The sequence below is a fragment of the Hemicordylus capensis genome, chromosome 11 (genome assembly GCF_027244095.1).
Source record: "Hemicordylus capensis ecotype Gifberg chromosome 11, rHemCap1.1.pri, whole genome shotgun sequence".
NCBI classification, from domain to species: Eukaryota; Metazoa; Chordata; class Lepidosauria; order Squamata; family Cordylidae; genus Hemicordylus; species Hemicordylus capensis.
Window position 1 is genome coordinate 6,189,917 of NC_069667.1, and position 13,994 is coordinate 6,203,910.

At 46.6% G+C, this 13,994-nt stretch overlaps 1 protein-coding gene across 3 annotated transcripts in view; it reads right to left on the minus strand.

The window, feature by feature from the left end:
- COL4A5 (collagen type IV alpha 5 chain) overlaps positions 1-13,994 on the minus strand; it is a 132,864-nt gene that overhangs the window by 89,933 nt on the left and 28,937 nt on the right. For all 3 annotated transcript variants that reach the window (XR_008311641.1, XM_053273942.1, XM_053273945.1), the window contains exon 2: positions 104-163. Coding sequence is in view for 2 of the 3 variants with exons in the window: in XM_053273942.1 (XP_053129917.1) it covers positions 104-163 (60 nt within the window). In the remaining variant the exon portion in view is untranslated. The remainder of the gene's footprint in view (positions 1-103; positions 164-13,994) is intronic.

Consider the following 13,994-nt stretch of genomic DNA (forward strand, 5'->3'; position numbering starts at 1 on the left):
GCATAGCAGAAACAGATTGTTGTATTCCACAGTGAATACAACAATGTGTGTGCATTTGGTAACAGTCCCTTTTAAGAAACACACACACACACACCCTACTCACCTTTTCTCCTTTTGCTCCACTGCAGTCACACTTGGATCCTGATACACAACCATGGCAAGCCTAGGAAAGAAGAAGAACCCAAACATTACTTCTGAGTTTCATATTAACATGAGGAGCTATTTCCACACAAAGATATATCAATCCAGGTGTCTCAACTGCTCCTTTAAGAATTAACCTTACTCCAGGATAGTATACAGGAAAATCACTGGGGAAAGCCAAACACTATTTTGTGTGTTCCCCAATAAAGAAATATTAGTTGATCAGATACATTTTAGTTGATTTGTGCATTAATTCAACCAGAATAAGTCTGCCTATGAATAAAACAAACAGAATACTGCAAAAGGGTTTTCTGCTGCCAGTGCTATAGTTAAAAGAATCTTGTGCCAAGATCTCATAGGAAGCTGCCTTATACTGAGTCAGACCATTGGTCCATCTAGCTCAGTATTGACTACATTCATTGGCTTCTCCAAGGCTACAGGCAGGAGTCTCTCCCAGCCCTACCTGGAGATGCTGCCAGGGATTGAACCTGGGACATTCTGCATGTAAGCAGATGCCCTTCCACTGAGCTATGGTCCCATTCCCTAAGGGAAATCTTACAGTACTCACATGTAGTCACCCATCCAAATGCAGACCAAGGCAGTCCCTGCTTAGCAAAGGGGGTAATTAATGTTTGCTACCACAAGATTAGCTCTCCTCTCCTGAGAGAGAGAGAGAGAGAGAGAGAGAGAGAGAGAGAGAGAGAGAGAGAGAGAGAGAGAACACGTCTTAGCATCATAGCATACATCTTAGAGGCATTCCTTACTGTGAAAGGAACCCCTGCTAACTAAGCAAAGAGGCACCGTTCACAGTGGTGATGCTTTTTATATTTAGGAGGGGGAGAGCAACTGGTCCTGTCCAACCCCAGCACAGTATCCCTCCCAGTTGCTGTTGCGATGTCTACCATGTATTTCCTTTTAGACGGTGAGTCCTTTGGGAACAGGAAACCGTCTTCTCATTCTTATTCTTTTTCTATGTAACCGCTTTGAGAACTTTTTTTTTTTGTTGAAAAGCAGTATATAAATGAATGAATGAAGAGAAAGGGGGGAATGCCTCTTAAGATAGCAGAAGTCCTCCACATCTGTGTAACCACTAGGATTCAAAATAATTGAACAACTGAGTAATAATCCAGATAGCTGATCTACTACCCAATTAGTTGAAGACACCTTTTGAATAAATTAATCCAGCCAAACACTGTGACCCAAGTTATCCTGTCTGTATGCCACACTCTCTTCCAAGGAGCAGAGACATTCTAATTTCACCATCAACTGTAAGGCAGGATAGGCAAAACAGCTAAAAGTAACCGCATGGTTTTCACGATGGAATAGCCCTTCGAAACAGTTTCTCATATACAGGCCCAACATTACTTCCCATACATATCTTAAATTTTTCTAGTTACGGAAAAGTTGAAATGACCACCCTTGAGTTCTCTCCTCTGACATTTCAGTACTCATGTGAGCAGCTATTTGGGTTAGCAAGCTACCTGCTGTAGTATCTACACAAGCAACTCATGTACACATCTGCCACATCAAGGAAAGGTTGCCATAAAAACTCCAACCCATAGGTGGCGCTTCCCCCTCACTGTTAGGATATACATGCTTATGCGTACACTGAAGTTAAATTCTCTCTCTTGCAAATCACATAGGAACATAGGAAGCTGCTTCCTACCAAGTCAGACCATAGGTCCACCTAGCTCAGTATCGTTTACCCTGACTGGCAGCGGCTTCTCTGAGGTTGCAGGCAGGAGTTTCTCTCAGCCCTATCTTGGAGATGCCAGGAAGGGAACTTGGAACCTCCTGCATGCAAGCATACAGGTGCTCTTCCACTGAGCTAAGACTCCATCCCCTAAGGGGAATATCTTACTGTGTTGACATGTAGTCTCCCATTCAAATGCAAACCAGGGCAGACCCTGCTTAGCAGGCTTTTAAAAAACCATCTAGATGGGTGGCCATCGCCACATCCAGTGGCAGAGAAACCCATGGCTTAACTACATGTTGGTGTTCAGCTTTGGTGCAGGGAGTGTGTATGTTTGACAGAGGAGGAGAGCTGGTCTTGTGGTAGCAAGCTTCATGAAAGATAGGGCTATCACTGGCTACCAGTCTGAATGGTTCGTTGTATATTTCCATCAGGATCAGAGGGGGCAATGTACTACTCATGATTCACCTGGCTGGTCAGTGCATGAAGCAAGAGGCCACACTGGGTGGGCCTTTGTCCTGATCCAGCAGGGCCGATCTTATGTTCTAAGGTAGTGCAGCCCCACCAGAGAGAATTTTGGAGCTTTGGAGACCCAAGTTCAAATCCTAGTTGAAACATGATCTTGACTGGACTCTCTCAGCCTCAGTTTCTCAAAACTGGGTTGCCCAGTGAATTGGGGTACATCAATGAGACTCAGTTTAATGCTGAGTCTGAACTGTAAAGCACTTAGTATAGCAATGTAGTGAAATGATGCAACAGAATGCCGTTTCCACTGTTGTTTAGGAAAACCAAAGCAAAGTTATTTCGAATCACCAACTGATATCAAATTAAAACTCTCTCTCAATGGGCTGGTCCACACCATCAAAAGAATGCCGGTTAGCCGCGAAATCTGAGACGCCCCAGCTGGCATCTGTGCACCAGTCCCTCCCAATCTCAGGTTAGAGTGCCAGCCTTAACCGAATTGGCAGACCAAGTTCACATCCCAGAGACAACCAATTTTGGCTACATGTTGTGTTGGCATGATGGGGACGCTTTTTGCCGCCCACATGCCACGCTCCGCAGGGACGCACACCCACCAGCAATCTCAGCTTTCCCAGCTAACTGATATTATTCTGATCATGTGAACAACCAACTCGCTGAGTTGCTTGCTTTTCCCACCCACCCACCCACCCACCCAAACTCAGTCCAGGGTATGCAAGCTGGTAAGGAGCAATACAGTGCTCAAAGGTAAAGGATGCTTGCACCCCCACCTACCCAGCTGTCTTTAACATCTCCTGCCCCCCATCATGCCAGATTAGTGATCTTCACTGATTTCCAAGTAGGGGACACTGTGGCAAATATCTTCCATGTGAGAGCCATTTCCCACTGTGGTGATCTCTGTGCTTTCTCAGTGCTGAAGGGCCCTTTAAGAGAGAGAGAGAGAGCTCTCTCTTAAGCGCTGTATGGGGAAAGCGCTGGGCAATGTGCCAGCCTGTGCACACATTCTGCGACGGTGCAGGGGCCCAGGAGGGCTCCATTTCCCTCCAAGGAGCCCCACTGGCACTGGGCAAATCACAGGACTGCATGGGGGGGGGTGGTCCTTCTCCAACAGGCCTCACATGGTGCCAGAGGGACTGTGCACAGTATTCCGCTTGGGCTGAAGCTTCACACAGGCCCAAACCATTAGTCAGGGAGCCCCCCCCCGACCCCCCCCAGGCCTTACAATGACGAATGCTGTGCTAGACCATGCAACGATGACGATTTAGAACAGTACCTTAACATGAGCGATTCTTAAAGCCAGCTTCTTCAGCCGGCAGCGATGTTTGTTTGCTTTACACACACCACATACACACAAACATCAGCTGGGTTGTTTTTAAAAATGTTAAGAGAGAGCACCCAGTTTTAAGTTTGCAAACCTTGAGAGGATTAAAGAAGAGAAAGGCTAAGCCTGAAGCGAGAACATTCTGTACTCAACTGAGTTGCAGTCAAGCAACGCAAGCCAAAGGAGCTTGTTCGACTTCCAGGTGGACCGTGCTTGAACTATCTTCCTCCCTTTTATCAAGAGGTGTGACCCGTTGCTGACCTGGCACTGGGAAGATCCTGGCTCTTGGCTCTAGGAAATTATCATGTACTCGTTTGAGAACAGAAAAGCAGTTTTCCATTCAGCGCAGTGGGGAAATAACTTGCCTAGCGAGCAAGAGGTTGTCCCCACTGGTATGTTTCCCAGACTATGGGAAACACTGATATCGGGCAGCAGCGATATAGGAAGATGCTGAAAGGCATCATCTCATACTGCGCGGGAGGAGGCAATGGTCAACCCCTCCTGTATTCTACCAAAGACAACCAGGGCTCTGTGGTCGCCATGAGTCGACACTGACTCGACGGCACAACTTTACCTTTACTTTACACGAATGTGAGAGAGGAGTTGAGCGCACCGCTTATAGCTGGATCTTCCTGAAAGAGGAATAGTTTGGCAGCTTTACTCATTTCAGGGAAGCCTAGCGTGCCAACTGGCACGTGAGGAGTTTAACAAGGGGTGTCCCAAAGTACCTGAGCTGCTCCAAATGCCACTGCCCCTGGTGGGGTCCAGTCCCCTTTCAGAACAGATCCCCTTTCAGAACTTTCAAAACACTTTCCCCAACTCTCTGTAAGAAACTGTAGCAAGCGAGTGGATGCAGAGGCCACCGGAACAAATATTTTCATCTCCTAGCTTGGATTACATCAATTTCTTTTCACAGAAATGTGTTTTGCTGAGTAACAAATTCAGCGCTTTTGTTGTACGGAAAGCTTGCAGACACGCTACATGCGTTTCAGGTTTTAAAGAAGCACAGGAGAAGATAAACCCACAACCTGCTAAACAATTCTTAACAGATTTACATTAAGAACATAAGAACAGCCCTGCTGGATGAGGCCCAAGGCCTATCTAGACCAGCATCCTCTTTCACACAGTGGCCCACCAGATGCCGCTGAGAAGCCCACAGGCAAGAGCTGAGGACCTGCCCCCTCTCCTGCTGTTGCTCCCCTGCAACTGGGATATAGAGGCATCTTGCCTCTAAGGCTGGAGGTGGCTTACAGCCACCAGTCTTTGATTGACCTGTCCACCATGAATTGGTGGCTTACAGCCACCAGTCTTTGATTGACCTGTCCACCATGAATTGGTCCAGCCCCTTTTAAAGCCATCCAAGCTAGTGGCCATCTCCACTTCCAATGGCAAAAAATTCCATAGATTAACTTTCTGCTGTGTGAAAAAATACCTCCTTTTTTGTCAGTCCCAAATTTCCTGGCCATCAGTTTCATGGGGTGACCCCTGGTTCTAGCACTGTGGGAGAGGGAGAAAAATTTCTCTGTGTCAATTCTCTCTACTGCATGCATCGTTTTATACACCTCTATCATGCCTCTCCTTATTTGCCTCATTTCCAAACTAAAAAGTCTCAGATGCTGTAGCCTAGCCTCAGAAGGAAGGTGCTCCAGGCCCCTGATCATTTTGGTTGCCCTCTTCTGCACTTTTTCCAGTTCTACAATATCCTTCTTAAGATACGGTGACCAGAACTGTACACAGTACTCCAGATGTGGCCACACCATAGATTTGTATAAGGGCATTATAATATTAGTATTTTTATTTTCAATCCCCTTCCCAATGATTCCTAGCATGGAATTAGCCTTTTCAAAGATGCTGCACACTGAGACAACACTTTCAATGAGCTGTCCACCACGACCCCAAGATCTCTCCTGGTCAGTCACTGACAGCTCAGATCCTATCAACGTATATGTGAAGTTGGTGTTTTTTGCCCCAATGTGCATCACTTTACACTTGCTTACATTGAACCACATTTGTCATTTTGTCGCTCACTCCCCCAGTTTGGAGAGATCTTTTTAGAGTTCCTCACAATCCATTGTGGATTTCACTACCCTAGATAGTTTAGTGCCCTCTGCAAATTTGGCCACTTTGCTTCTTCCCCCATTTATGAATAAGTTAAAGAGCACTGGTCCCAATACAGATCTCTGCAGGACCCCACTTCTTTCTTCCCTCCTTTGTGAAAACTATCCATTTACTCCTTAGAAGTATCATTCTTCTACTAAAAACTATGACCCTTAATAATTAACTTCTAAACCAAACAGGGTTAACTCGGAAGACTGCTTGGTTAAAAAATACCAAGTTTGCGATTAATGCACACCCATAGAAAAGACAACATTCCCCTCACTACAATATTTATATAACACAAATAACATTTCACCAAGCAATTGTGCATCAGCTGGGCAAAGAGGCAGCTAATCAATTGTGGCCAACATCTAGACTAAGTTACTTCATAAGCAGCCTCTGTGAAATCAATGGGACAAATCATGACCAACATGTCTCATTTGTCTCAGCGGGACTACTCATGTGTAATTTCATCTAGATTTGAGGACACTGGATGTTTGGGGAGGATGGTCTATGGAAGGAGCATGAATTGTTCCCTTTGCTATGCAGGGTTTGCCCTGGTTTGCACCCAGATGGGTGACTACAGATGAACACTCTCGGCTGAAAGATATTCCCCTTGGAGATGGGGCCATAGTTTAGGGGAAGAGATGCTGCTTTGCATGCAGAAGGTCCCAGGTTCAAATCAATCCCTGTTAGCATCGCCTGGTAGGGCTGGGAGAGACTCCTGCCTGAAGCTTTGGAAAGCTGCTAGATGGACCAAGGGTCTGAGTTGGTATGAGGCAGCTTCCTGTGTTTTGGGGGGAGGGCTATAGTTTAGTGCAGGGATTCTCAATGTTGGGTCCCCAGATGTTATTGGACTTCAACTCCCATAACCCCCAACCAAAGGCCACTAGGGCTGAGGATTATGGGAGCTGAAGTCCAATAATATCTGGAGACCCAATGTTGAGAATCCCTGGTTTAGTGGAAAGAGCATCTGCTTTGCATGAAGATGGCCTCAGGTTCACTCCTGGCAGCACCTCCAGGGAGGGCTTGGAAGGACTCCTCCCGCAAACCTTGGAGAGCTGCTGCAGTCAGTACAGATCAGGGATGCACAACTTCACCCTTCCAGCTGCTTTGGGACTAGAACGCCCACCAGCCCCCACCCCAGTGGCCAATACAAACAGCCCTGCTGGATCAGGCCCTATCTAGTCCAGTTAGATAGGATGCTAGCTATTCCAGCATCCTGTGGCCCACCAGATGCCTCTGGGAAGCCCACAGGCAAGAGGTGAGAGCATGCCCTCTCTTCTGCTGCTGCTCCCTGCAACTGGTATTGAGAGGCACCTTGCCTCTGAGGCTGGAGGTGGCCTTAAACTAGTAGCCACTGATGTACTTGTCCTCCATGAATTTATCTAAACCCTTCTCAAAGCCATCCAGGCTGGTGGCTGTCACCACATCTTGTGGCAGAGAATTCCATAGGTTAATTATGTGCTGTGTGAAAAAGTACTTCCTTTTGCCAGCCCTAAATTTCTGGGCAATCAGTTTCACAGGATGACCCCTCGTTCTAGTGTTATGTGAAAGGGAGAAGAATTTCGCTATCCACCACACCATGCATGGTTTTATATCATGTCGCTCCTCAGCCATCGTTTTTCTAAACTAAGAAGCCCCAGGTGTTGTAGCCTTGCCTCGTAAGGAAGGTGCTCCAGGCCCTTGATCATCTTGGCTGTTCTCTTCTGCACCGTATCCAGTTCTATAATGTCCTTTTTGAGGTATAGTGACCAGAACTGTACACTGTACTCCAAATGTGTCCGCACCATAAATTTGTATAAGGGCATTAGGATATTTTCTGCAGCCCTGGTATAGACAGTTCTGAGCTAGATGGTCCACGGGTCTGACATGGTGTAGGGCAGCTTCCTATGTTTCCCCATCTTACTCAAAAGTTGAGTTTCTCCCATCCCAGCCAGCAATCTGGGGCGATTTTTATAGCTACGTGTTGTACTCTGCACAGGATTGTAACCTGCAGATTTTCGTACGGGGACTTTGACACAGGGCAATTATTGTTTTGCTTGGTGTCCTCTAATGGGAACGGTACACAATATGAGGAACTTGACAAAGAAACTTGGAATTACAACTCCAGGCTGAGCACGCGAAGATCCAGACCACGGGGTACAAGTTTACAAGACTCGGCAGGCATTCCCTCTTCAGTCTTTTCAAAAAGGTGCACAGACAAAAGTGTGGCATTCCACAAATATTTGCCGTGCGTCTTACTCTTGCAATTTCATCCCATTGCCTCACTAAACACTCACTCAACAGTGCGATCAAGGGGATTTTGTGTGCTGGTGCTTATCCTCTCCATTCAACAGCCAAATGGGTCTTGCGGCATTCGTTCCTATCTGGAGAAGTAAAAAGTGGTTCTCTCCCCTCCTCCTCTCACAAAAGCGACCCTGAAGGGCCCTTCTTTATGTACACACATTAACTCCCTCTCTGCTCACTTCAAATGAAAGCCTTTTCGCTCAGACCAACATGACATTAAGCCAGAGGGCACTTTTGCTGCAGAGAACTGTCAAGCTTCTCCTCCATGCATTAAAAAGTTTAGGAAACATTTTCAAGGCACAGGAAACTTTCTGGGTTTCCCCCGCCAGAGCTATCAGGCATCTTATATGTCAGGGGTAGGCAACCTTGACTCTCCACAATTTATTGTGGTTGTGGATGATGGGAGTTGTAGTTCAACGACAGCTGGAGAAGCAAGGTTGCCTACTTCTGACATAGTTGACCAATTCTTCTGTGCTCCCCCCGCCCCTGCCATATCCAATTTCAGACTGTATGTGGATTTGGACAGGTTTATCCTCCAATACTTTGTTAAGCATGCCAGGGACGTAGCAAGGTTGGAGTGGGCCCAGAGACAAGATTTTAAAATGCCCCCCACCCCCACTGAAGCTCAGCTCATGAAGTGAAGAAATTTTAAATGAGGCTGAATAGTGGTAACAAAAAGCATAGTTATATATATAAAACCTATGGGCCACAATAGAACATCATCCTAAATTATTTTTTTAAGGTTTTGTAAATTGTGGACGATGCAAGTCATTTCATGGTACTAGAGAAAGACATGCTGTTCTGGTAGCTCCAGGTCTGAACACTCACATCAGTTTTGGAAGCCTGGGCGGGTGCATGGCTGGGGGAGTCAGTCATATGACTTGCCTGGGGGGGGGGCAAAGCAGTGGGCCCCCAGACAACTGTCTCCCCTTGCCCTATTATAGTTACACCCCTGAAGCATGCTTGAGATGAAATATTATTGTGCCATCATACAGGGGGACAGGGCGACAGTTGAAGCTGCACCAGAATATTTTCTGCCATGTGGCCCAAAAACACTAAGTTTGAGATGTCCCACACATTTAGTACCTGCATTTCCTGTTCTTCAAACGAAAAACTCTGATGGTCCGATGGTCTTTGCCACAGGATGTAGTGATGGTCGCCAGCCTGGAAGGCTTTGAAAGAGGCTTAGACAAAGGCATGGAGGACAGTTGTATCCATGGCTAAGAGTCTCGATGGCTATAGGCTACCCTCCAGGCTCAGAGAGGCAGGATGCCTCCAATTATCCGCTGCAGGGGAGCAACAGCACGCTTTCATTTCTTGCCTGTGGTCTTCCCAGAGCCATAAGAACTTAAGAACAGCCTTGCTGGATCAGGCCCAAGGAGGCCCATCCAGTCCAGCATCTTGTTGCACACAGTGGCCCACCAGATGCCTCTGAGAAGCCCACAGGCAAGAGGAATTTGGCGGGCTACTGTGTGAAACAGGATGCTGGACTAGAAAGCCCAATCCATCAGGGCGGTTCTTACGTGCTTAATTTTCCAATGACTCAGAAGCACTCTAAGCTACCTTAGAGAGCACCTTCTACTGTATGTTCCCCATCGCACGTTGAGGTCATCTGGAGAGACCCGTCTTCAGTTACCACCAGTACGTCTGGTGGCGACTCGGAACCGGGCCTTCTCTGTAGCGGCTCCTGGTCTATGGAATGTACTCCCGGCCGATATCCGCAGTTTAGGCTTGCTGTTGTCCTTTCAGAGAGCCCTAAAAACTTACTTGTTTGGCCTGACCTTCCAAGGGTTTTCAATTGTGTTTTTTTAAATAAGTATTTTAAAATGGTTTTGAATTGTTTTCATATTGTTTTGAGCACTGTGTTTTAAATGGTGTGTGTTTTTGTGTCTTTTAAAACCGGTTGTACACCACCCAGAGCCTTCAGATGGGGTGGTTTATAAATTTAATAAAATAAAATAAATATGTAATTGCTTGCTGTCAAATTACTTGCGTGGCCTTTGCTGAATACAGAAAATCTCCATGACTTAATATGGTTTGGCTTGCAGGTGGTAAATTGGTGAGACTACCCGGCCATCTCTAGAATCTGAGGTTGCTAAAGAGACAACGCAGTAGGAGCCTGAAGCACCCGGCAAGATTCTTGTCGTGACCACAGTGGTCCATGGATTTACTCTTAGGTAACTGTGCATTGGGTTGCAGCCTTGGTGTGGCATTTATTCCAGATGTTCAGTCATGTCAGGAGAGGAGAGCTGGTCTCGTGGTAGCCAGCATGACATGTCCCCTTAGCTAAGCAGGGCCTGCCCTGGTTGCATATGAATGGGAGACTTGATGTGTGAGCACTGGAAGAGATTCCCCTTAGGGGATGGAGCCGCTCTGGGAAGAGCATCTAGGTTCCAAGTTCCCTCCCTGGCAGCATCTCCAAGATAGGGCTGAGAGAGATTCCTGCCTGCAACCTTGGAGAAGCTGCTGCCAGTCTGTGAAGACAATACTGAGCCAGATTCACCAATAGTCTGACTCAGTATATAGCAGCTTCCTATGTTCCTATGTAAGTCCAATTGACTTGCTTGAAAATCTGGACTATTCCTCCCCAGCCCTTCACAGCCTCCTTTCACAAACCACCCATTCATCAGATTCTCCAACCAGTATCTTCTCCTTTAAACACCCTCTTCCTTGTAGTGTAAGCTATCCAGCACCTGGTACCTTCACAGACAAGGATGCACCGTTATCAGAGTGATCCTTTGCTCACTCATAAAGGGAGGAACCCATCTGCATGGATGTCTAACCAGAGTTTAAGAGCAGGATATGACAGTCTGTAACTTGTCTGGTCAAAGGACTTGGGAGAATTCTTTACCTGACTTGGTTATCTGAATGGACTCGCCTAATCTATGCAATCAGAAGCCCCAGACCAACTACTGGGCATTGTCAGTCCTGCAGGAAGACAGGAATGTTACAACATCCGCTTTGTGAAAAGACTTCAAAGGATCTTTATCTTTGAATTAACTGGGGATGGAAAGTTAGGCCCCTACCTCACCCACCCCCAGCTCAAGTGAAGTGGCTCAAAGGTCACATTCTTCACCTACAGCCACAATAAGCCCTATCCCTAGAGTGGCACGTTTTTGTTGACTGCAGAGTCTCCATAGTGGCAAATAAATAAATAAACTGGGGAGAATCGTCAATGGGGAACGTAACAAGAAGTGTGCATCTCCAGTGATGGGCGTATTGCCAAAGGGTAGAAGGCTACATGCAGGGAGGAGAGCTGGTCTGGCAGTAGCAAGCACAAATTGTTCCCTTTAAGAACATAAGAGCATACACCTCTCTGGGCTCCTTGGAGGAAGAGCGGGATATAAAATGTAAATAAAATAATAATAAGAAGAAGAACAGCCCTGCTGGATCAGGCCCAAGGAGGCCCATCTAGTCCAGCATCCTGTTTCACACAGTGGCCCACCAGATGCTGCTGGGAGCCTACAGGCAAGAGGTGAGGGCATGCCCTCTCTCCCGCTCTTACTCCCCTGCAACTGGAATTCAGAGGCATCCTGCCTCTGGAAGCTGGAGGTGGCCTGTAGCCCTTGGACTGGTCGCCATTGATAGACCTCTCCTCCGTGAAGTTATCCAGACCCCTCTTAAAGCCATCCAGGCTATTGGCTGTTTGCCAGCAACCTTTGCTTAGCAAAGGTGTCCCTTTGCTAAGCAAGGTCCACTTTGGTTTGCATTTGGATGGGTGACTATGAGTGACTGCTGTAGGATATACTCCTTGGGGGATGGGGGTAACAGTTCTGTGGAGCACCGTCTGTATACTTGCATGCAGAGGGTCCCAGGTTCACTCCCTGGCAGCATCTCTAGGTCTGGGAAAGACTCCTGCCTGAAACCTTAGAGAAGCCACTGCCAGCCTGTGTAGACCAGGGACAGTTATTGTGGCTGGTGCTGACAGGACTTGTAGTTCCACAGCAGCTGGAGAGCCATGGTTGCATGCCCCTGATGTACACAATCCTAAGCTAGGTGGACCAATGTGTTCCCATTAAATGTGTGAATAACTGAAGAACACATCCCACCACTGCTTAGAGCAGGGATTCTCAACATTGGGTCACCAAATGTTATTGGACTTCAACTCTCATAATCCCCAACTAAAGGCCACTGGGGCTGGGGATTATGGGAGTTGAAGTCCAATAACATCTGGGGGCCCAATTTTGAGAATCCCTGGCATAGAGGAGGCCAGCCCTCCTGCAGCGGGTGCCCTACAACTCCTGTCATCCCTGACTACTGGCCATTGTGACGCAGGAAGGTAGGTGTTGTAGTCTTCCAAACATCTGGAGAACTATGGCATGGAGCTCTAGCAGTTTCTGGACACAATTCAAGTATGCTAGTCTTGGCTTTTAAGGCCCCAAATGACCCAGGGCCATGTAACATGATGAACCACCTGCTCCCCTTTGAGCCAGCCTGGCCATTAAAATCTTCTTGAGAGGCCCTGCTCAGATCCCTCCTGCCTCCTGAGGTTGTGTTGGGACGGAACACGAAGCGAGGCCTTTTCAGTTGTGGCTCCTCCTCTGTAGAATCTTGCCCATTCACCCCAACTGCATTTTGGCGACCCTTAAAGCTGATTTCATTCCTGCTAGCTTTTTAGAAGACATTTGGTTTCATTGCTCTTTGCCAATGCAAGTCTGTTTTATCATACATAATAAATTACAGTTTTGCTATTTGAACAGGTTTATTGTTTTAAGAAGGTGGTTAGGCATCTCGACTCAGAGGCAGGGTGGGCGGATTTTTTCCCCTTCAATAAATAAGCAACATTCACCTCTCCTCCATCCCAGACTACATTAACAGGACACAGAAGGAAGAATTCTTGCAAAGAAAGCCAAATTCAACAAGGCAACATGGATTAGTTGTACTCCCTGATGTAACACAGGACCATGAGGGAGGGGGGGAGAAGCAAGCGGAAATCAGACAACACCTGCAGAGTTCCCTGCTTAAGCTTTGCCCCTATCCAAATCTTCCATATTTACCTCCAACATGTTACAGGAGTTTCCCACCTGCCCAGACATGAACACACAAGGAAACAGAGCTTGAAAGGAATTCTAAGAAGGAGAGGAAGAGCTACTGGAAACTGCATTATACAGTTACAAACAAGCATATCGTCCAGCGCTTGTAGAATGCACACAGAACTCTTAGTTTAACACAGTAAAATGTGTGAAGAGCACCTCAAATAGACCATGCAGTATTTATCTCTGCAGCTTATTTTTGCAAAGCACAGAGCTCTTCCCCTATCAGCATCCCCTGAAACTCATCCAAGTTTAGATTTCATACCTGAACAGGATTGCCATGTTTGTTTCAGGGTGAGAGGAGGCAAAGAAACCAACTGTACAACTCTGCAGTGAGAGAAGTTGTGTGGCTCTACGTTCCTCATCACCTTAGGGCTGTCCCATATTTTCACAGAGTTCGTTTTTCACGGTGTTGTTGGCAGGAGAAGGGATTTTTTTAAAAGACAGCAGTGCATCTAGTAAAATCACTTTTGCAGCAAAATTATGATTGCTAGATGGAGGCGGCAAACATGTCCACCTGTTTGCATGTCCCTGAAAGATCACCAGAATATCCCCTCCTCTTGACACCAGGGCAAAATGTTTAATGTAAAATGGTCTTCTCTACAGTGGCCCCTGGGCTCTGGAACATGCTCCCAAATGAAATCAGAACCTCCCCATCTGTGGCTGTTTTTAAGCAATTCTTGAAAACACACCTATTTTATCAGGTTTTGAAGTTTTAATTTAAGGCTTTTATTGTTTATTTTCTTGTTTAATGTTTCAAAGTTTTATTGTTGGTTATTTTAACTAGTTGGATATGGAACATAGGAAGCTGCCATATACTGAGTCAGACCATTGGTCTATCTAGCTCAGTATTGTCTTCACAGACTGGCAGCGGCTTCTCCAAGTTTGCAGGCAGGAATCTCTCTCAGCCCTATCTTGGAGAAGTGAGAGAGGGAACTTG